Source organism: Oncorhynchus mykiss, chromosome 9, assembly GCF_013265735.2.
Source record: "Oncorhynchus mykiss isolate Arlee chromosome 9, USDA_OmykA_1.1, whole genome shotgun sequence".
In the NCBI taxonomy this organism is placed as follows: Eukaryota; Metazoa; Chordata; class Actinopteri; order Salmoniformes; family Salmonidae; genus Oncorhynchus; species Oncorhynchus mykiss.
In genome coordinates, this window is record NC_048573.1 from 43,502,933 (window position 1) to 43,527,872 (window position 24,940).

Sequence of the window (24,940 nt, forward strand, 5' to 3'; positions counted from 1 at the left end):
ACTCTGACCGAAGGTGGCTCCCCTTCCCGTTCGGGTGGGGCTCGGCGGTCGTCGTCGCCGGCCTACTAGCTGCCACTGATTCTTTCCTCCCCCTCCTTATGTGTTTATTGAGTACACCTGTTTTGAGTTGGGTATAATTAGTGAGGCTTTATTAGTCAGCCGGCCCGCCTGGTTCTTTGTGCGGGATTAATTATTGTGACCTTCTGTTTTGTAGTAGAGGAACGTGTTTGTTCCTGGTCGTGCATTTTGGTTGTGAGCACCCTGTGTTGCGTTTTGTGCAGTAAAGAGCATAGCATCGCACTCTATGTTTCCTGCGTCTGACTCCACACCCACGACACCCGGAGCGTTACAGAATCCCGCACCACGAAAGAATGGAGTCAGCAGGAGCAGCAGCCAACCCTCTCCCATCAATGGAGGAAAGGGTCCTACATCATACCACCGTTCTCCATCGGATCGGAACGGCTATGGTGATGGAGAGAATGGACCGATGGGAGAGAAGTGGTCTCCTCTCTCCACCTTCGGCTCCCCCAGCTCAGGACTCCCCATCTCCTGACTCCAGCACCCTCCGTCTTACGCTCCCGAGGGTTTATGATGGAGCGGCTGCGGGGTGCCAGGGGTTCTTACTCCAACTGGAACTGTACCTGGCCACCGTTAGACCCACTCCCTCGGGAGTGGAGAGGGTGAGTGTCCTCATCTCCTGCCTCACAGATCGTGCTCTGGAGTGGGCGAACGCAATCTGGAATGGCCCAGACTCAGCGAAGGAGCACTACCCAGAGTTTTCCCGCCGTTTCCACGCCGTGTTTGACCACCCTCCAGATGGCCGAGTGGCAGGAGAATGACTATTCCACCTCAGGCAAGAGAAGAGGAGCGCCCAGGATTATGCGTTGCAGTTCCGGACCTTGGCAGCAGGATCTGGGTGGAACGACAGGGCCCTTATCAACCACTACCGGTGTAGTCTCCGGGAGGACGTCCGCAGGGAGCTAGCGTGTCGGGACACCGCTCTTTCCCTGGATGAGCTGATTGACATGTCCATTCGACTGGACAATCTGCTGGCTGCCCGCGGGTGTTCGGAGAGGGTCCTGTGTGTTCCACTACCCAGCACCTCCACTCCCATTTCGATGGAGTTGGGAGGGGCTGTGCCGAGGGGTACCGGAGGAGGAGGCTCCCCCTGCACCAGCTGTGGTCGGAGAGGACACACGGCCGATTGGTGCTGGGGGGGTCCGTCTGGGAGTCGAGATGGCAGGCGGAACACTTCTCAATCACCCCAGGTGAGTCAGCACCAAACTCACCCAGAACCCCCTGTTGGTCACATGTTTGTCTTGATTTTTTTCCTTACATTTTTCCCCTCTTCCCAGCATAGGGCGCTAGTCGATTCAGGCGCAGCTGGGAACTTTATGGATCGCGGACTCGCTATTAAATTAGGTGTTCCACTTGTGCCGATAGATTCTCCCTTTCCTGTGCATTCCCTAGATAGCCGGCCATTAGGGTCAGGGGTGGTCAGGGAGACCACGGTTCCACTGGACATGGTAACGCAGGGGAATCATAGGGAGCGTATCAGTCTCTATATTATTGATTCGCCTGTGTTTCCAGTGGTGCTAGGGATTCCCTGGCTGGCCCGGCACAATCCTAAAATTTAGTGGAGACAGGGGGTTCTCCAGGGGTGGTCAGAGGAGTGTTCTGGAAGGTGTCTGGGAGTTTCCATTGGTGCCACGTCGGTGGAGAGTCCAGACCAGGGTCCCACAGTGTGCATTCCCACCGAGTATGCCGATTTGGCAATCGCTTTCAGTAAAAAGAAGGCAACTAAATTACCACCACATCGACCGGGAAGGGATTGTGCGATAGATCTTCAGGTAAACGCTGTGCTTCCCAAGAGTCACGTGTACCCATTGTCCCAAGAGGAGACGTTGGCTATGGAGACATATGTCACGGAGTCTCTGGGACAGGGGTACATTCGGTCCTCCATCTCACCCTTCTCCTCGAGTTTATTTTTTGTGAAGAAAAAGGAGGGAGGTTTGTGTCCGTGTATTGATTATAGAGATCTAAATGCCATCACAGTGGGGTTCAGCTACCCACTACCTCTCATTGCTACTGCAGTGGAATCATTTCAGGGAGCGCAGTTCTTCACAAAAATGGCTCTCAGGAGCGCGTATAGTCTGGTGCGTATTCGGAAGGGAGACGAATGGAAAACCGCATTTAGTACCACATCGGCCGTTTTCCAATCCTTTGTAGACGAGATTCTCAGGGACCTGCACGGTCAGGGAGTGGTTGTTTATATCGATGACATTCTGATCTACTCAGCCACTCGCATGTGTCTTTGGTGCGCAAGGTGCTTGGTAGACTGCTGGAGCATGACCTATATGTCAAGACTGAGAAGTGTGTGTTCTCCAAACCAGCCGTCTCCTTTCTGGGTTATCGCATTTCCACCTCGGGGGTGGAGATGGAGGGTGACCGCAGTAAGGCCGTGCGTAATTGGCCGACTCCGACCACGGTAAAAGAGGTGCAGCGGTTTTGGGGTTTTGCCAACTACTACCGGAGGTTTATCTGGGGTTTTGGCCAGATAGCGGCTCCAATTACCTCACTGCTGAAGGGGGGCCCGGTGCGGTTGCGGTGGTCAGCAGAGGCGGACGGAGCTTTCAACAGGTATCCGGACCCCTCTCTAGCATTCATAGTGGAGGTGGACGCATCCGAGGCTGGGGTGGGTGCCATGCTATCACAGCGCTCGGGTACGCCACCAAAACTTTGCCCCTGCGCTTTCTTCTCGAGGAAGCTCAGCCCAGCGGAGCGTAACTATGATGTGGGGGACCGGGAGTTGTTAGCGGTGGTCAGGGCTCTGAAGGTGTGGAGACACTGGCTTGTGGGGGCTAAGCACCCCTTTCTCATCTGGACCGACCACCAAAATCTGGAGTATATTCGGGCAGCTAGGAGACTGAACCCACGTCAGGCAAGGTGGGCCATATTTTTCACCCGATTCCGGTTCACGTTATCTTATAGACCGGGCTCCCAGAACGTGAAGGCGGACAAACTGTCCCGCCTTTATGACACGGAGGATAGTTCCACCGAACCTACTCCCATCCTTCCAGCCTCAAGGCTGATAGCACCAGTGGTATGGGAGGTGGACTCGGACATCGAGCGGGCGTTACGGGCTGAACCCGCGCCTCCTCAGTGTCCGGCGGGGCGGAAGTACGTGCCGCTTGGTGTTCGGGACCAACTGATTCGGGGGGCTCACGTCCTACCCTCCTCGGGTCACCCTGGGGTGAGGAGAACAGTGGGGAGCCTTCGGGGGAGGTATTGGTGGCCTACCTTGGCTAGGGACGTTAAGGTTTATGTCTCCTCCTGTTCGGTATGCGCCCAGAGTAAGGCTCCTAGGCACCTTCCTAGAGGGAAGTTACAACCCCTCCCCGTTCCACAACGGCCATGGTCACATCTATCCGTAGATTTCCTGACCGATCTTCCCCCGTCTCAGGGGAACACTACGGTTCTGGTGATTGTGGATCGGTTCTCTAAGTCCTGCCGTCTCCTCCCGTTGCCCGGTATCCCTACAGCCCTACAGACTGAGGAGGCATTACTCACCCACGTCTTCCGGCACTACGGGGTGCTGGAGGACATCGTTTCTGATCGGGGCCCCCAGTTCACGTCCCGAGTATGGAGGGCGTTCATGGAGCGTCTGGGGGTTATCACCCCGAGAGTAATCGGGGTAATCACCCCGAGGGCAGGTGGAGAGAGTAAACCAGGAGGTGGGTAGGTTTCTGCGGTCGTATTGCCAGAACCGGCCAGGGGAGTGGGCAAGATACATCCCCTGGGCCGAAATGGCCCAGAACTCACTACGCCACTCCTCTACTAATGTGTCCCCCTTTCAGTGTGTGTTGGGGTACCAGCCGGTCCTGGCACCGTGGCATCCGAGCCAGACCGAGGCTCCTGCAGTGGAGGAATGGGTGCAGCGCTCCAAAGAGACCTGGAGGGCCGTCCAGGAATCCCTTCAACAAGCTAGTGGACGGCAGAAAAGGAGTGCTGACCGCCACCGCAGTGAGGCCCCCATGTTTGTACCGGGGGACAGGGTCTGGCTCTCGACCCGAAACCTGCCCCTCCGCTTGCCCTGCCGAAAGCTTGGGCCGCAGTGTGTAGGGCCCTTCAAAGTCCTGAGGAGAATAAACGAGGTGTGTTATCGATTACAACTCCCTTCCTATTATCGTATTAACCCCTCGTTTCATGTGTCTCTCCTCAGGCAGGTGGTAGCGGGTCCCCTACAGGACGGTGATGTGCCGGAGGTCCCTCCTCCCCCTCTGGAAATCGAGGGGTCCCCAGCGTATACGATACGGGCCATTCTGGACTTGAGACGCCGGGTGAGGGGCCTGCAGTACCTTGTGGACTGGGAGGGGTACGGTCCGGAGGAGAGGTGCTGGGTACCGGTGGGGGACATTTTGGATCTGTCAATATTGAGGGATTTCCATCGCCTCCATCCGGATCGCCCTGTGCCTCGTCCTCCGGGTCGACCTCGAGGCTGTTGTCGGCGCGCTGCGGGAGCCGCGCGTCGGGGGGGGGGGGGGTACTGTCAAGACTTCGACCGAAGGTGGCTCCCCTTCCCGTTCGGGTGGCGCTCGGTGGTCGTCGTCGCCTCCTTATGTGTTTATTGAGTACACCTGTTTTGAGTTGGGTATAATTAGTGAGGCTTTATTAGTCAGCCGGCCCGCCTGGTTCTTTGTGCGGGATTAATTATTGTGACCTTCTGTTTTGTAGTAGAGGAACGTGTTTGTTCCTGGTCGTGCATTTTGGTTGTGAGCACCCTGTGTTGCGTTTTGTGCATTAAAGAGCACAGCATCGCACTCTATGTTTCCTACGTTTGACTCCACACCCACGACACCCGGAGCGTTACAGCAGGTACAGGAAAGCCACCATTTTTGTAGAATGACCCCTATCACTAATAAGCTATAGAGATTCATTCATTGTCATATTCTCTTGATAAAAAGCTATAATTCATGTTAAATCATGTTAGTTAAGTATTATATACCGAAGTACACGTCTTCTGTCCAGTAATTGGACAAGTTTAAAGACGTTCTTATTATTTAAGGTCTGCATGGATTTTTTTTATATTTAGTCTTCTTTGGGGTTAAATGATAAAGAGACACATAAAACTTCCCTGTAAACCCCAAAGGGTTATTATATAATGTACATAATTTTGCACTAGACTTCAGTATCCTGGGTCTGTGCAGATAAACGATATGTAAGTACGTTGTGTTATGTTACTTGAAAACATAAAATGTCTCTACTTTCGGTATGTATTTTATTATGTAGGCTATTACTATTGCGCATTGTACATATATTTAACTGTATTAAAAACTACAATACTGTGGTATATTACTCGTCCTATTAATTTCAACTATCCCTTTTTGGTATGACTCGGCATGTAGGTGAGAACATAGTCCTCGACAAAGCGCCAAACGTTATTTCATTTTACTTGTTAAGAACATTTATTCGTACTCTATATATGCACGGAAAGCGCTCTAATCAAGGTGCACCCACCAACTGTTACCCCAAAGTTTAAGGTGCAATATGCACTGGTTTCTAGAATTCTAATAGTTCGCCTAATTTCAGTTTGTGTGACAAAACAAGCAATGCGCATAGTGTAGAGAAGCATTGTACCATCTAAACCGCTGTGGAAATATATTGTCAATAACCAAAATATTGTATTTTCAGCTGTTTGAAGCTGGTGTACAAAACCGAAAGTAAAAGACGCAAAAACCAAGCGTATGAACCGGAAGCATTGAAATAGCTAACATGGAACAGATCAACTGCAACTTAGACTTGCTTTCAATTACAATTACATATCTATAACTAATTTATATTTATATTTGGTTGGGTCTCCCAAAAAGTTACATATTGCAGCTGTTGGATTTGCATAGGCGCTTGGACTGACAGTCGTTGAGAGGAACAATCGCGCCCCTGCAGACGACAACAAAAAAAAAATGCTGCGAACCTTCAAATGGGATAGTCTCTGCTGCCCTCGCGCGGTCTTTTATGGTGATGATTTGAACTGCATGTGCCAGTGACGCAAGTTCTTAAACAGTTTAGCTAGCTTTTCCTGTAAAGGGTGACACTGACAGCATCTCACGGAACTTATCATCTGTTGTGAGTTGTGAAAACCAGCTAACCTCCTAAATAAACATTTAGATGTTCGTTCGTTCTGATCCACAGCAAAAACAGGTAACTTTTGAAATATAGTACTTTCTTTGTATGCATTGTCAGTTTAACCTAAACAAACATGTTCGCCTAAATAGTGAACAGGAAGCCTGCAATCAGTTATGAGACCGCTATTCAAAGAAACCGACTCATTTCATTGTCAACAAAACAACTAATTTATTTGGCTAAACTTAGCTTTAGAAGTACACTGAGGAAATTACATTATTTTGTAATGTTACAGCCTATGTAACAAAATGTCGAATAACTGTTTTTTTCCAGTGGTGGAAAAGTACCCAATTGTCATACTTGAGTAAAAGTAAAGATATGTTAATATTAGAAAATGACTCAACCAGCAAAATACCACTTGAGTAAGTCTAAAAGTACTTGGGTTAAAATATACTTAAGTATGAAAATAAATGTAATTGATCAAATGTACTTAAGTATCAAAAGTAAAAGTTTAAATCATTTCAATTTCCTCATATTAAGTCAACCAAACGGCACGATTTTCTTGTTTTTTAATTAACAGATAGCCATGGGCACACTCCAACACTCAGACATAATTTACAAACGAAGTATTTGTGTTTAGTGAGTCCACCGGATCAGAGGCAGTAGATGACCAGGGATGTTGTCTTCGTAAGTGCGTGAATTGGACCAGTTTCCTGTCCTGCTAAGAATTCAAAATGTAACAAGAACTTTTGGGTGTCAGGGGAAATGCATGGAGTCAAAAGTACATTATTTTCTTTAGGAATGTAGTGAAGTAAAAGTTGTCAATAAATAAAATAGTAAAGTAAAGTACAGATACAACAACAAAAAAGTAGTACTTTAAAGTATTTTTACTTAAGTACTTTACACCACTGATCATTTCTAGCTAGTAATAGGCTACATTATAACTTCACCGGTAGGATATTCCTTGAATTTACGATCTGTCAAAACCATGTCCCTTGATCTTGCTAACCGGCTGCAATAGCATGCTACCCGACTGAGTCTGCATATTGCTATCCTCACTGCACCAGGAGACTTGCGCCAAGACAAGCTCAACAAAGAGCCAGTCATCATTATCATCATGTCGGGAACACAATCGCAAGCCACAGCCTCATCCCTCCAGATATGCAGGTAAGCAAAACGATGCGCTGTGTTAAGAAATGTAATTTATATGTTTCTTTATCTGTGACATATTGGATGAGATCCAACGAGTGTACTGTGGAGAGCAGCTCAACTACCGGTTTGCGTGCACATTTCAAAGCGGCCCGATAATCCGCCAAATAGATTTTGCTCTCGGTCTATTCCGGCAAATGTTGACTGCATATAAATCACATAAGGACGACACACTATAATAGGGACAAATACTGTTATTCTTAGTACAATACAGAATGACTACCGGGAGCTGAGCCTCAAATTGTGCACGCGATCACATGTCGTGTGAGGATCTTTTCGACAATGATGCTCGGATATGATGACGAACCGGTACAAGATGCGTAGAGGCAAACAAGGACATCTTAAGGTCGTCCTGGGGCATTTATAGTATATTTTCGAGACCCCTGTAAATCACACCAAACAAGTAGGCCTAATACATAAATAAATAATGAAACTCCCAAATAACCTCTCGCTATTCAGTTTGAATGGGCAAACGTCGGACCAGTGTGTGCTGACTAGTATAATTGTAGCCGTTTTAAATCGTCTCCCAAACGGTTCCGGTTGTCGTAAAAAGTAAACAGAACAGTAAAACATGGGCAGATAAATGATGCGCATTCCCGTCGGCGGTAGTTTTGTTAATATTTGCATTGGCTTTTGTCGCAGCATTCATCTTATCAAATGCCTTTGCTGAGTCTTACAATGTAGTCTACAGCAGCGTCCATTTGCACTGCATAATGGTTCTGTATTATCATCCTCCTAAAGGTAGAAAGAAGCATTGCACCACACCAAGAGAGACAAAGGCATTGCTCAATATGAACATGTCCCATGAAGAAGAAAAAAGGCCAGACTAGCCTATACTTAACACTGATTGCTATAATGCTTTAATAGTTTGTTATAGTCATTAATGTCTTATTACAAGGCTTATTATCTTATTATAAGGATACTAGTGTAATGTATTTCTATGTAGCAGCTATTCAATTGGACACCATAGCTGCTTGTTAGTATCGTCAGCTATAAAATGATAATACAACATTGTACGTAAGTTGTAGTAGGCTACAATGCTTTATGACTCTCACATACTAAAATAATTTATAATGTATTAAAATCATCTTGGTCCTACTCTGGAACATTCCATTGCAAAAGCGGAAATCCAACTAACTTCACCTCCCTTTCGGATCATAAATCAGGGTGGAGCAGATCCATGACATAGCAACACAGTAAATGAGAGTGAGTAGTTTCTAGACATGTACCGGCCATATACGTTGATCATTAGCCAAGGCTCCTCCCCTGGCATTTGTTTACACTTGGGTCAGTCAATTTGGAGGGAAGCATTTATACTGGATTGTATGGAACAAGCATGTCTGTGACTACTGCCAGGTAAGAGAGGACAATGCCATGTAGTGCTTAGAATGTTCAAATTAAAACCTTAAGAGTCGGTCTGATACTTTACAGGCAGCCAATGCAGCGAGGCTTAATCTGGAGTAATGTGATTGTACTTTCTTGTAATGTTGGTTAAAATGTGTCTGATAGTGTTCGGTACAAGTTATAATTTCATATTTTAGGTACTTGACCAACCAGACCGTAGGGCATGACTACATAAAACCTTGCTCTCCCAGCTTGGGCCTTATCTGAATCAGATCAAATCTATTCTCTGTTGTCAATGACTTCACTAAGCTTAGACAATAGACTATTTGAAATCATTCAAATCATTTTAGCGTTTGCTGTAGTCTGCCTGGAGTGCTAGATGGGCAGGGTTTGAACTCTTGTGACTATATTCTGTTTGTTTCATTGTCTCAGGCAAACGCAATCAATCCCAGATAAAGTATCATAAATGAGCGCTGGACACATAGCCGTACAGGCTGACACTTTATATTAAGTTAATGTGTAACACTGTAATTACTCTAGTAACAATCTTGTATTCACATGCTGTTATATGCACTGTTTTGATTCAAATGACGAGACAATGCTTTTTGTGACCCTTGTGTCAGCAGATGACACCAGTGTAAAGTTGTAAGATATCTTAGGGTAGGGGTTCATAAACATTAGACATGGCAAAATGTGTAGAATTGCAAGAACATTTGCTTTAAAACAGCCCAATTTTCTCTGCACCCCATGACAAAATGTGTAGAATTGCAGGGAACTCTCCGCCAACCAGATGCATTTGACATTTACTGTACTTTTCACACCATCTGTCAATAACAACATCTCTAAATACTCTGGATACATTCAGTAACACAATAATATTCATAGAAATCTTGGAGTAGGTGCAAGATAAGAAAAAAGGATGACAAGGGTTTGAGTGAGAGGTCTAACTGGTGTCTCCAAGTGGCCACACGCCTCTCCAAACTGCACAGCTACTAAGTCATTTCAATGCACTTTTTTGACTCAAGGAAAGAGCCTTCAACTATAAGGTGCTTTTTTGAGCTCTCCTAGCTTTGCCATTGAGGAACTGAAGCAAGCACACTTGTAGTTCCCACCATAACACAATTACAGTTATTTTTTTACGCAATCCAAAAACGTTCCATTAATAAATTACAATCCGGGTCAGATGTGCATCATTTGAAAGCTTATTCTATTGCAACATGACTAGCTAAGTTATAAAATATGATCTTACAGTGTTAGGCTTTCAAAAGGCACTTCAGAGTAATAGATTGTAATTTTAGTGCTCATAGAATGGAGTCATGAGTGCATTCAAGTGTGTGTTCCGCAGCTAATTGTCTCCACAATACAACGAACATGGGCTCATTCTGTTCAGGACAAGCCATGGTATAACACGTTATCCTTGTAACTGTGGATCGAACATAGCGATAATAAACATTGATGCTGTAAATGACATTCGTTTTAAAAAATGGAAATGTGAAGTGCACATTTGGACTCATGGGTGTGTGGTTTGCTTCTATGACATCAAAGCGGTATTTATTATAATCTCATCTTTCAGAACACATCGACTCCTCTCGATTTACAGCGTTTCCCTCACTCAGACAAAAACAATTTTGCAAATGTAGCCCAATTAGCCAGAGGGATGAGGACATCTTCTTGTCGCACACGTGGTGCTAAAGTGTATAACTGCTGTCAGTCAAAACCCATACAGTGCTGTGAAGCAGAGAACTTGAGCTTTAATGTCATGTATAGCATGTTACTGTATAGCCACTGCATTCCAATTTAGGCGGTTATCAATGACAAAACCTGCCATTTTCAACCTGTGTACAGGATGACAGTGGCTGTGAGTCAAAAGGGCTACCAACCAGTTAATCCAATAGCAAAAAATACAAGATACATGTTTCTGAAAGTAATATGCTACTGTACTGTAAACTATAGTACATTACACTGTTTTAACATTAGGTTATACACTTGTACTACCCATCAACATTTACTGAAAATAACATTTCCATAATTTCTATCTCATGTGTGATCAAAGGTGTGATCATTGAAGATCTTCCACAATTATTGATGCATGAATACATTGTATTTTTCAGATATAATTACAACGTGGGTGTACTGTAAATTAAACAAAGGAAACAATTGAAAGAAAGAAACTAGTTAACAGGCAGTAGTTTGCATCAAGCCTGTCTTGAGCATTATGACCAAAGGTTCTCATCCATATCGCAGTGAATGTCCTGATTGTTGATGCACCTAGGGGAAAACCTTTTGGTATGGGGAATCCAAGCCTGACATTGGTCTGGGTTGATGTCATCGCATGACTCATCAGTGGGCATGCTCATGTGGATGGCGATCATACACCTTCCAACTCTATTCTGAAAATAATTCCTCGATAGGGTTGAGGAAAGGAGAGTATGGGGCCATGTATAGGTTCAGGAATCGGAGATGGACTGGAAACCATGCCTGAACCACCTCTGCATGGTGGAACCTGACATTGTCCCACACAATGGCATAGGTGACCCCTTCACCTTGACAGGCCGACTCAGTCTCATTGAGGAACTCAATGTAGGACCCAATACTACTAGGGATGCATTGGTGTATTAGATATATTGGTAAACATATCGGAATCGGCCGATATTAGCTAAAAATGCGGTAGCAGAGAGAACAGTCTATGACTATGACTCCTCTGACACCGCCTGGTTTAGAGGTCCTGGATGGCAGGAAGCTTGGCCCCAGTGATGTACTTGGCCGTACGCACAACCCTCTGTAGTGCCTTGTGGTTTGAGGCCGATCAGTTGCCATACCAGGCAGTGATGCAACCAGTTGGTGCAGCTGTATAACTTTTTGAGGATCTGAGGACCCATGCCAAATCTTTTGAGTCTTCTGAGGGGGAATAGGTTTTGTCGTGCCCTCTTCACAACTGTCTTGGTGTGCTTGGACCATGATAGTTTGTTGGTGATGTGGACAACAAGGACCTTGAAGCTCTCAACCAGCTCCACTGCCAGCCCCGTCGATGAGAATCGGGGTGTGCTTGGTCCTCCTTTTCCTGTATTCCACAATCAACTCTTTCATCTTGATCACGTTGACGGAGAGGTTGTTGTCCTGGACCCACACTGCCAGGTCTCTGACCTCCTCCTTATAGGCTGTCTCATCGTTGTCAGTGATCAGGCCTACCACTGTTGTGTCATCAGCAAACTTAATGATGGTGTTGGAGCTGTGCCTGGCCGTGCATTCATGAGTGAATGGGGAGTACAGTAGGGGACTAAGCACGCACCCCTGAGGGGCCCCCGTGTTGAGGATCAGCGTGGCGGATGTGTGGTTACCTACCCATAACCACCTGGCGGCGGCCCGTCAGGAAGTCCAGGATCCAGTTGTAGATGGAGGTGTTTAGTCCCAGGGTCCTTACCTTAGTGATGAGCTTTGAGGGCCCTATGGTGTTGAACGCTGAACTGTAGTCAAGGAACAGCATTCTCACATAGTTGTTCCTTTTGTCCAGGTGGGAAAGGGCAGTGTGGAGTGCAATAGAGATTCCATCATATGTGGATCTGTTGGGGCGGTATGCAAATTGTAGTGTGTCTAGGATTTCTGTGATAATGGAGTTGATGTGGGCCATGACCAGCCTTTCAAAGCACTTCATGGCTACCAATGTGAGTGCTACGTGTCGGTAGTCATTTAAGCAGGTTCCCTTAGTGTGCTTGGGCATAGGGACTATGGTGGTCTGCTTCAAACATGTTGATATTACAGACTCAGACAGGGAGAGTTTGAACATGTCAGTGAAGACACTTGCCAGTTGGTCAGTGCATGCTTGGAGTACACGTCCTGCGAATCCGTTTGGCCCTGCGTGTCTGTGAATGTTGACCTGTTTAAAGGTCTTACTCACATCGGCTTTGGAGAGCGTGATCACACAGTCGTCTGGAACAGCTGATGCTCATGCATGCTTCAGTGTTACTTGCCTCAAAGCGAGCACAGAAGTAATTTAGCTAATCTGGTAGGCTTGTGTCACTGGGCAGATCGGGGCTGTGCTTCGCTTTGTAGTCTGTAATAGTTTTCAAGCCCTGCCATATCCGACGAGCATCGGAGCCGGTGTAGTACGATTTGATCTTAGTCCTGTGTTCATGCTTTGCCTATTGACGCTTTGCTGCTTTGCCGGTTCGTCGGAGGGCATAGCGGGATTTCTTATAACCTTCTGGGTTTGAGTCCCGCTCCTTGAAAGGGGCAGCTCTACCCTTTAGCTCAGCGCGGATGTTGCCTGTAATCCATGGCTTCTGGTTGGGGTATGTATGTACAGTCACTGTGGGGACGACGTCATCGACGGACTTAGGAGCCAGTAACTGATGTGGTGTACTGCTCAATGCCATCGGAAGAATCCTGGAACATATCCCAGTCTGTGCTAGCAAAACACTCCTGTAGCTTAGCATCTGCTTCATCTGACCACTTTTTTTATTGACTGAGTCACTGGTTCTTCCTACTTTAGTTTTAGCTTGTAAGCAGGAATCAGAAGGATATAATTATGGATAATTATGGTCAGATTTGACAAATAGAGGGTGAGGGAGAGCTTTGTATGCGTCTCTGTGTGGAGTAAAGGTGGTCTCGTGTTTTTTCCCCTCTGCCTGCACACTTAACATGCTGGTAGAAATGAGGTAAACAGATTTAAGTGTCCCTGCATTAAAGTCCCCTGCCACTAGGAGCTCCGCCTCTGGATGAGCATTTTCCTGTTTGATTATGGCCATATACAGCTCATTGAGTGCGGTCTCAGGGCCAGCATCGGTTTATGGTGGTAAATAGACAGCTACGAAGAATATAGATGAAAACTCTCTTGGTAAATATTGTTTTCTACAGCTTATCATGAGATACTCTACCTCAGGTGAGCAAAACCTCAAGACTTCCTTAGATATCGTGCGCCAGCTGTTGTTTACAAATATACATAGACCGCCACCCCTTGTCTTACCAGAGGCTACTGTTCTATCCTGCCAATACAGTGTATAACCTGCCAGCTGTATGTTGTTCATGTTGTTGTTCAGCCACAACTCGGTGAAACATAAGATATTACAGTTTTTAAAGTCCCGTTGGTAGGATATACATGCTTGTAGTTCATCTATTTTATTATCCAATGATTGTAATGTTGGCTAATAGGACCGATGGTAAAGGCAAATTACCCACTTGCCGCCGGATCCTTACAAGGCACCCGACCTTCGTCCTCGATATCTCCGTCTCTTTCTCCTGCGAATGACGGGGATGAGGGCCTTGTCAGGTGTCTGGAGGAAATCCCTCTCGTCTGACTCATTAAAGAAAAAATTGACTTTCAATACGAGGTGAGTAATCGGTGTCCTGAGTTCTAGAAGCCCTTTTCGGTCATAAGAGAGTGGCAGATAACGCCATAAAACACACACAATAGCACAATTGGTTAGGAGGCCGTAAAACGGGAGCCATTCTCTCCGGTGCCGTCATAAGAATACAGGTACTAACAAGATACATACAACACGTAGTATATTATATTGTGTGAATTTACATGTATTCAAATATGTCATTTTGTGGTAAAGCATATTGCATATTCTGCAAACTGACTTATTTTCTTTTTCGAAATGTCATAATGATAGAATTGACCGCTGATTTCTTTAGGCTAGTATGAACCAACCTTGCAGCCTCTGCCACGGTAAGGGGTCTGTTGATAACATTTTGGATGCATGTTTACTGTAGATGATGCATTTTTTTACATACAATACCTCTCTGTTCTTGTCAATATCAGACTTAGTTTACAGGAAATTTGGTGCAGCTTACTACTTTGAACATCTCCAAGAGGCAATGTATCATCTTAACACTGAAGATGCTCATTCTGTTAAGCCATTTCGCGTATATTTCAGCTATTCATTCCCCTTAATCATTCCCCTTACCATATTAATCGAGAAGACGTCACTGGAAAAAAAGTGTATGTGGAGTGGCTGCCAGGAACAGCTGTGTGTGTGTTTGTTTCACAGATACCTCTCTCGCTAGGTAGGCCTGTTGAGAGAACACATTGGGATGTGTTCATTAGGCATCAAATGTAAGAAAACAGACTGAAACTGGTAGGGACTACCTCGGATTGTCCAATAAGTACTGCAAATTTTCATTTTCTGTTTAGAAACATTTAAAAGAAAATCCAACTGAACACGACCCTGATGTAATATTGGTGATGCTGAACCTCAGTCAGTCATATGCTTGTAGTACCTGTGGACGCACCACAGCTTTTAATGTCTTAATTACATCAATGATGCACTTTCATGGGACAGGACGGATTTTTCGAAAGCACGCAAAATGTTTGGTCGTTTGCCATTCGCCTCTTAGGTAAACTGTTTTGTATTTTGTATTTTGCATGTTGTTGTTTCTTCTTGTGGCATGTCAGCTGGACATGGATTTTTCGAAAGGAGAATCAGCACCACATTATAGTCGTTTGACGATGATTTAATTAACACTTTCTACACTGATCTGTTGACTTATTGTCTGTTATAGTCATACCGGTTAGCCTACATGGGATGATTAATGATAGCATAAGAACTTTGTTCCACTTTTTAAGCAGTTACTTTTCAAAAGAAGGGAGATACAAATTTAACATGGAACAGAATTGAACACAACACAGGATCATTTTGAGCTGTATTAAATGCTTTGAAAAACTGGGCCCTGGAGTGGCATTTTCCTGGGAAAATGTGTAATGTTGTGATGGCTATGGATTTAAAAATAGCTTTGATCTAAGAGATTCAAACTGGTTCTCGTCCCTATCGGGTTTCCAGATCTTGCTATTTGGTTCTTTGTTAGAAGGAGGAAAGTGTGTGTCACTGTGTCGAGTCATAAAAGAGAGATGCTGAGATTAGAGACACGGAGGTGCTGGGCTTCATCTGGTTAATCATAAACCCTGGACACACACATAGGCAGACACACACACACACACACACATGCATTACATTTGATCTCAGTGTAATGCAGACAGATGTTCTTGTATTACCTTTACACATGCCAATCATACCGTACATCTCTTTCCTATAACTCATTATTAAAATGACTATGATTATGACATTTACATTGCCAGATCAAATGAAAGCTCAACCTCCCCACTATATTTTCTGTCCTGCTCTCCAAATATGGCAATTGCCATGGCAACCACATGGAGAGGGAAGCTCTTATTGGCCAAGGTCCCATGGGGATGGGCAGTAGCGCGAGTGCTAGGAAGCCAGTTAGTCCGGAAATCACAACAGAGGCGGCGTCAGTGTGATGGTGTCAGAGTATGATGTCATTGTGGGTTGTAACAGGGAGATGAGTGGTGAATGAAGAGTAGCGAATGAAAAGCAGAGAGGCTGATGGACTGGTCACAGACTGGTTGTAGAGACAGATAGACAGACAGACAGCAGGAGTGTTAAGACACACAGGTTGCACACAGGTTTCCCTCAATCAGCAGACTGGAGATGGGTCCCAAACAGCAACTCAGCAGGTAGAGTTGACGCACACACACACACACACACACACACACACACACATTTTTTCCATGAGTCCATGATCATGCTTTGTAGCCTACTTCTTTGAGTGAGTTATGACAGACTACCTGTGTCCTTTTGTCATTTAGTCAGTTAATTAAGTAAAGAGACAGGTTCAGTATACAGTAACCTCCATTGTGATTACAATGCTGATTTTCTAACATTGCAAACTATTGGTCATTAGTTTCTCCCTATTACTTAGTGGTCAGTCATGCATTGAATATGAATCAAAGTGAGACAAATTGGAAGTGCACTTGGCTCTTCTTACTGGCACGGATTTCACTGATAGCAGATTTATTAAGGAATGTTTTACTTGCAATGACCAAAATGTAAAATGTCAATTTATGATTGTGAAATAATGTTAAAGATTACTGTCAGAAGTAGCAGGCTTACACAATGTGGATTTGTATAAGACTGTCCTATTATTTGTGGTTGCTTATCTGTTTGTGTGTGCGTGCTCGTGTGCTTGTGTGTGTGTGTGTGTGTGTGTGTGTGTGTGTGTGTGTGTGTGTGTGTGTGTGCGCCGATACGTAAGGTCATGGATGTGTACGATCTGCATGAGTGAGTTTGTCAGGAGTCTTGAACAGTGTGTATTGACGCTACATAATGTCTGTGTGCCCACTGTCCTAATGACACATTCAAACAGAGCAGGCCATTAACTCATTGGGGTGTGTGATGTAGATGGCTTTTTAGGTGGAGCACACTTCAGTGAGGCCTGTGGACAGGAAGAGGAAATGTAGGAGCACACTTCAGTGGGGCCTGTGAACAGAAAGAGGAAACGTGCCACAGTTAGTTAGGGACAGCTGATGGGGGGTGATCAATCTGACTTAACTGCTATGATACTCTAAATTTGTTGGGAGACAGAGAAGCACAGTCCATCTGGCCAGAAATAGTGGAGATTTGCATTGTAACTTCTATGATTAATAGCTGAGAGAGCTGTTTGTGTGTGTGTGTGTGTGTGTGTGTGTGTGTGTGTGTGTGTGTGTGTGTGTGTGTGCGCGCGCGCACGCGCGCGTGTGAGGGTTGTGGAATGCTGGCATACCAAAAAACAAAACATAAAAAGCATTGATCAAAATATTTATACAAATATAACATTCTGATTATGAAACTGATAAGAATGATTTATGATTATTGAACCAAGAATGTGTGAATGAAAAAATATTTGTACTCCCTTTGTACTCCATTTGGTTCATTCTAGATCCAAACAAAGTATTCAAATGCGTGTATGAATGTTTGTACAGAATGGCTTTTGTATTCCTCTAGCTACAAAAAACTTTCAATAAAAAAAACTCTTTTAACTTCACCTCATATTTAACTAATGCATCAACATTCACAGAGAGAGAGAGAGAGAGAGAGTTACTATACTTTATTTATAGTGCAGAAAATGGTTTTGGGGAAACAGCTGACGAAGTGGGATCTAATGATGAATGTAGCACCAAGAAAAGCTCTGGGGAAAGTTACCGAAAAAAACTGTAGCATTGCTCTTTTGTCGACAGTACCTACCTGTCTACTGATCAGTTGATCTAACCTTCTAATTGAGACTGTCACCTATAGATGTTACTGCAACTGTACTGGTGCAATTCATGTACCTATGTAGGAGGCAGTGAAGAGAACTTCCTCATTTGAGAACAGTAAACAATTGTATTCTTCTATTCCGAATGCTAATTTGTGATGCTGTCCATTTCTGTCTGTGCCAGGATCATGCGTCCCGATGATGCCAACATAGTGGGCAACGTGCATGGTGGCACCATCCTGAAGATGATTGAGGAAGCTGGATGCATCATAGGAACACGCCACTGCAACACGCAGCCTGGGGTACGTGTGTGCCTGTGCGGAACTGGGTAAAGTGTGTGTGACTGATTTGCACCAGGAACAAGCATTGGCTGCTAAAGCTGTGAAACGTTAGCCCTAAGTTTATATTTTATAGTGCTTGCACTCCCAGCATATCTGTAGGCAAAATGTTCCTCAATTGCAGTTTTATTAATATAATCTGTCGTCTTACTGCTTGGCTAGAATGAAAGCCTGCACATACCACACCTGCCCTCTGCTTTTCAATAAGAAGCCCCATCCCTGTCTTAGAGTCTACTTCACCTGAGCTGTATCTACCTCGTCAGTTTCACCAGTAGCTTCCTTTTGATTTGCATCCTCATGGTATTGTCTTATACATTCTTAGCACATTCTGAACATGTTTTAGTAATTACAATCATCTGCATCACATGCAGTGACATTTTTATAAGAGCATTATTATTATTACTATTTTACACATTTTGCCATGATGCTGAGAGAAAATGAGCTCAGGGATTCTTGGAAGACAGGAACAATCTCAACTTTTCCCCCACAAATATTTGTCTTAAAGGGATACTTTGGGATTTTTGCAAAAATACCCTTTGTCTTCTTCCCCAGAGTTAGATGAACTCGTGGATACTGTTTTTATGCCCATGTGTCCAGTAGAGGTCGACCGATTAATCGGAATGGTCGATTAATTCAAGTTTTCATAACAATCGGAAATCTGTATTTTTGGACACCGATTTGGCCGGTTTGTTTTTTGTGTTTTTTCTTACACCTTTATTGAACTAGGCAAGTCAGTTAAGAACACATTCTTATTTTCAATGACGGCCTAGGAATGGTGGGTTAACCTCTCTGGGATATGTGGGATGGTAGCGTCCCACCCCGCCAACAGCCAGTGAAAGTGCAGGGCGCCAAATTCAAAACAACAAAAATCTCATAATTAAAATTCCTCAAACATACATGTATTTCATACCGTTTAAAGGTAATCTTGTTGTTAATCCCACCACAGTGTCTGATTTCAAATAGGCTTTACAACGAAAGCACCACAAACGATTATGTTAGGTCACCACCAACTCACAGAATAATTCAGCCATTTTTCCAGCCAAAGAGAGGAGTCACAAATAGCACAAATAGAGATAAAATTAATCACTAAACTTTGATGACTTTCATCAGATGACACTCATAGGACTTCATGTTACACAATACATGTATGTTTTGTTCGATAAAGTGCATATTTATATCCAAAAATCTAATTTTACATTGGCGCATTACGTTCAGTAGTTCTAAAACATGCAGTGACCTTGCAGAGAGCCACGTCAATTTACAGAAATACTATTTACATAAATGTTGATGAAAATACAAGTGTTATACATGGAATTAGAGATATACTTCTCCTTCATGCAACCGCTGTGTCATATTTTAAAAAAACTTTACGGAAAAAGCAGACCGTGCAATAATCTGAGTACAGCGTTCAGACAACAAAGCAGCCAAAAAGATATCCGCCATATTGGGTAGTCAACATTAGTCAGAAATAGCATTATAAATATTCACTTACCTTTGATGATCTTCATCAGAATGCACTCCCAGGAATCCCAGTTCCACCATAAATGTTTGATTTATTCGATAAAGTCCATCATTTATGTACAAATAGCTTATTTTGTTAGGGCGTTTGGTGAACAAATCCAAAAGCGCATTCAGGTCCAGCCGAACGTCGGACGTAGAAACTTGTCAAACTAAGTATAGAATCAATCTTTAGGATGTTTAGGATGTTTTTATCATAAATCTTCAATAATTTTCCAACCGGAGAATTCCTATGTCTGTAGAAAAGCAATGGAACGAGAGCTAACTCTCTCGTGACCGCGCAATACGAGCCTGTGGCACTCTGCCAGACACCTGACTCATTGCTCTCTCATTCGGTCCCATTCGGTCCCATATCTACAATAGGGACTGAGTTAAAAAACTATAAGCCTCAGATTTCCCACTTCCTGGTTGGATTTTTCTCAGGTTTTCGCCTGCCATATGAGTTATGTTATACTCACAGACATCATTCAAACATTTTAGAAACTTCAGAGTGTTTTCTATCCAATACTACTAATAATATGCATATATTAGCATCTGGGACAGAGTAGCAAGCAGTTTACTCTGGGCACCTTATTCATCCAAGCTACTCAATACTGCCCACCTGTCACCAAGAAATTAACTGCCTTGTTGAGGGGCAGAACGACAGATTTTTACCTTGTCAGCTCCGGGATTCAATCTTGCAACCTTACAGTTAACTAGTCCAACGCTCTAACCACCAGATTACATTGCACTCCACGAGGAGCCTGCCTGTTACCCAAATGCAGTAAGAAGCCAAGGTAAGTTGCTAGCTAGCATTAAACTTATCTTATAAAAAACAATCAATCAATCAATCATAATCACTAGTTAACTACACATGGTTGATGATATTACTAGTTTATCTAGCGTGTCCTGTGTTGCATATAATCGATGCAACACAGGGGGATGATTTAACAAAAGCGCATTTGCGAAAAAAGCACAATCGTTGCACGACTGTACCTAACCATAAACAACAATGCCTTTCTTAAAATCAATACACAGAAGTATATATTTTTAAACCTGCAGATTTAGCTAAAAGAAATCCAGGTTAACAGGCAATATTAACCAGGTGAAATTGTGTCACTTCTCTTGCGTTCATTGCACGCAGAGTCAGGGTATATGCAACAGTTTGGGCAGCCTGGCGAACTAATTTGCCAGAATTTTACGTAATTATGACATAACATTGAAGGTTGTACAATGTAACAGGAATATTTAGACTTAGGGATGCCACCCGTTAGATAAAATACAGAATGGTTCCGTATTTCACTGAAATAATAAACGTGTTTTCGAAATGATAGTTTCTGGATTCGACCATATTAATGACCAAAGGCTTGTATTTCTGTGTGTTATTATGTTATAATTAAGTCTATGATTTGATATTTGATAGAGCAGTCTGACTGAGCGGTCGTAGGCAGCAGCAGGCTCGTAAGCATTCATTCAAACAGCACTTTTGTGCATTTGCCAGCAGCTCTTCGCAATGCTTCAAGCATTGCGCTGTTTATGACTTCAAAACTAACAACTCCCGAGATTAGGCTGGTGTAACCGATGTGAAATGGCTAACTAGTTAGCGGGGTGCGCGCTAATAGTGTTTCAAACGTCACTCGCTCTGAGACTTGGAGTAGTTGTTCCCCTTGCTCTGCAAGGGCCACGGCTTTTGTGGAGCGATGGGTAACGATGCTTTGAGGGTGGCTGTTGTCGATGTGTTCCTGGTTCGAGCCCAGGTAGGGGCGAGGAGAGGGACGGAAGCTATATTGTTACACTGGCAATACTAAAGTGCCTATAAGAACATCCAATAGTCAAAGGTACAGTGAAGGAAAAAAGTATTTGATCCCCTGCTGATTTTGTACGTTTGCCCACTGACAAAGAAATGATCAGTCTATAATTTTAATGGTAGGTTCATTTGAACAGTGAGAGACAGAATAACAACAAAAAAATCCAGAAAAACGCATGTCAAAAATGTTAGAAATTGATTTGCATTTTAATGAGGAAAATAATTATTTGACCCCCTCAATCAGAAAAATTTCTGGCTCCCAGGTGTCTTTTATACAGGTAACGAGCTGAGATTAGGGGCACACTCTTAAAGGGAGTGCTCCTAATCTCAGTTTGTTACCTGTATAAAAGACACCTGTCCACAGAAGCAACCAATCAATCAGATACCAAACTCTCCACCATGGCCAAGACCAAAGAGCTCTCCAAGGATGTCAGGGACAAGATGGTAGACCTACACAAGACTGGAATGGGCTACAAGACCATCGCCAAGCAGCTTGGTGAGAAGGTGACAACAGTTGGTGCGATTATTCGCAAATGGAAGAAACACAAAAGAACTGTCAATCTCCCTTGGCCTGGGGCTCCATGCAAGATCTCACCTCGTGGAGTTGCAATGATTATGAGAACGGTGAGGAATCAGCCCAGAACTACACGGGAGGATCTTGTCAATGATCTCAAGGCAGCTGGGACCATAGTCACCAAGAAAACAATTGGTAACACACTACGCCGTGAAGGACTGAAATCCTGCAGCGCCCACAAGGCCCCCCTGCTCAAGAAAGAACATATACATGCCCGTCTGAAGTTTGCCAATGAACATCTGAATGATTCAGAGGACAACCTGGGTGAAAGTGTTGTGGTCAGATGAGACCAAAATGGAGCTCTTTGGCATCAACTCAACTCGCTGTGTTTGGAGGAGGAGGAATGCTGCCTATGACCCCAAGAACACCATCCCCACCATCAAACATGGAGGTGGAAACATTATGCTTTGGGGGTGTTTTACTGCTAAAGGGACAGGACAACTTCACAGCATCAAAGGGACGATGGACGGGGCCATGTACCATCAAATCTTGGGTGAGAACCTCCTTCCCTCAGCCAGTGCATTGAAAATGTGTCGTGGATGGGTATTCCAGCATGACAATGACCCAAAACACACGGCCAAGGCAACAAAGGAGTGGCTCAAGAAGAAGCAAATCAAGGTCCTGGAGTGGCCTAGCCAGTCTCCAGACCTTAATCCCACAGAAAATCTCTGGAGGGAGCTGAAGGTTCGAGTTGCCAAACGTCAGCCTTGAAACCTTAATGACTTGGAGAAGATCTGCAAAGAGGAGTGGGACAAAATCCCTCATGAGATGTGTGCAAACTGGTGGCCAACTACAAGAAACGTCTGACCTCTGGGATTGCCAACAAGGGTTTTGCCACCAAGTACTAAGTCAGGTTTTGCAGAGGGGTCAAATACTTATTTCCCTCATTAAAATGCAAATCAATTTATAACATTTTTTCTGGATTTTGTTGTTGTTATCAAATCAAATCAAATCAAATTGTATTTGTCACATACACATGGTTAGCAGATGTTAATGCGAGTGTAGCGAAATGCTTGTGCTTCTAGTTCCGACAATGCAGTAATAACCAACAAGTAATCTAGCTAACAATTCCAAAACTACTACCTTATAGACACAAGTGTAAGGGGATAAAGAATATGTACATAAAGATATATGAATGAGTGATGGTACAGAGCAGCATAGGCAAGATACAGTAGATGGTATTGAGTACAGTATATACATATGAGATGAGTATGTAAACAAAGTGGCATAATTAAAGTGGCTAGTGATACATGTATTACATAAAGATGCAGTAGATGATAGAGTACAGTATATACGTATACATATGAGATTAATAATGTAGGGTATGTAAACATTATATTAGGTAGCATTGTTTAAAGTGGCTAGTGATATATTTTACATCATTTCCCATCAATTCCCATTATTAAAGTGGCTGGAGTTGAGTCAGTGTGTTGGCAGCAGCCACTCGATGTTAGTGGTGGCTGTTTAACAGTCTGATGGCCTTGAGATAGAAGCTGTTTTTCAGTCTCTCGGTCCCAGCTTTGATGCACCTGTACTGACCTCGCCTTCTGGATGATAGCGGGGTGAACAGGCAGTGGCTCGGGTGGTTGTTGTCCTTGATGATCTTTATGGCCTTCCTGTGACATCGGGTGGTGTAGGTGTCCTGGAAGGCAGGTAGTTTGCCCCCGGTGATGCGTTGTGCAGACCTCACTACCCTCTGGAGGAGAGCCTTATGGTTGTGGGCGGAGCAGTTGCCGTACCAGGCGGTGATACAGCCCGAAAGGATGCTCTCGATTGTGCATCTGTAGAAGTTTGTGAGTGCTTTTGGTGACAAGCCAAATTTCTTCAGCCTCCTGAGGTTGAAGAGGCGCTGCTGCGCCTTCTTCACGATGCTGTCTGTGTGGGTGGACCAATTCAGTTTGTCTGTGATGTGTACGCCGAGGAACTTAAAACTTACTACCCTCTCCACTACTGTTCCATCGATGTGGATAGGGGGGTGTTCCCTCTGCTGTTTCCTGAAGTCCACAATCATCTCCTTAGTTTTGTTGACGTTGAGTGTGAGGTTATTTTCCTGACACCACACTCCGAGGGCCCTCACTCCTCCCTGTAGGCCGTCTCGTCGTTGTTGGTAATCAAGCCTACCACTGTTGTGTCGTCCGCAAACTTGATGATTGAGTTGGAGGCGTGCGTGGCCACGCAGTCGTGGGTGAACAGGGAGTACAGGAGAGAGCTCAGAACGCACCCTTGTGGGGCCCCAGTGTTGAGGATCAGCGGGGTGGAGATGTTGTTGCCTACCCTCACCACCTGGGGGTGGCCCGTCAGGAAGTCCAGTACCCAGTTGCACAGGGAGGGCACTATGGTGTTAAATGCCGAGCTGCAGTCGATGAACAGCATTCTGACATTTTCTGTCTCTCACTGTTCAAATAAACCTACCATTAAAATTATAGACTGATAATTTCTTTGTCAGTGGGCAAACGTACAAAATCAGCAGGGGATCAAATACTTTTTTCCCTCACTGTATATGAAATACAAATGGCATAGAGAAAAATAGTCCTATAAATACTATATTAACTACAACCTACAACCTTGGAATACTGAAGTCTCATGTTAAAAGGATCCACCAACTTTCATATGTTCTCATGTTCTGAGCGAGGAACTTAAACGTTAGCTTTTTTACATGGCACATATTGCACTTTTACTTTCTCCTCCAAGACTTTGTTTTTGCTTTATTTAAATCAAATTGAACATGTTTCATTATTTATTTGAGGCTAAATTGATTTTTATTGATGTATTATATTAAGTTAAAATAAGTGTTCATTCAGTATTGTTGTAATTGTCATTATTACAAATAAATAAAGACAATTGTTTTGGCCCTCCAATATTCGGTATCGGTATCGGCTTTTTTTGGCCCTCCAATATTCGGTATCGGTATCGGCGTTGAAAAATCATAATCGGTCGACCTCTAAAAACCTCTAAAAACATAACCATTCTATCAGATCTTTCAGCACTCTGACAGAGTTGATGTTAGATAAAAATGGACAT

General features: G+C 44.1%; 1 protein-coding gene across 7 annotated transcripts in view; it reads left to right on the forward strand.

Annotated features, from left to right (window-relative positions):
* The first annotated feature begins 6,045 nt into the window (after positions 1 to 6,045).
* Positions 6,046 to 24,940, forward strand: part of acot7 (acyl-CoA thioesterase 7) — a 70,846-nt gene continuing 51,951 nt past the window's right edge. The window contains exons 1-3 of one of the 7 annotated variants that reach the window (XM_036988074.1): positions 6,046 to 6,198; positions 7,188 to 7,287; positions 17,888 to 18,005. In XM_036988074.1, coding sequence (XP_036843969.1) covers positions 7,238 to 7,287; positions 17,888 to 18,005 — 168 coding nt within the window. In that variant the 5' untranslated portion in view covers positions 6,046 to 6,198; positions 7,188 to 7,237. Of the gene's footprint in view, positions 6,199 to 7,141; positions 7,288 to 8,547; positions 8,686 to 15,993; positions 16,148 to 17,887; positions 18,006 to 24,940 lie in introns of those variants that run through there. The other 6 variants (XM_036988072.1, XM_036988071.1, XM_036988070.1 and 3 more) reach the window with 6 other exon arrangements.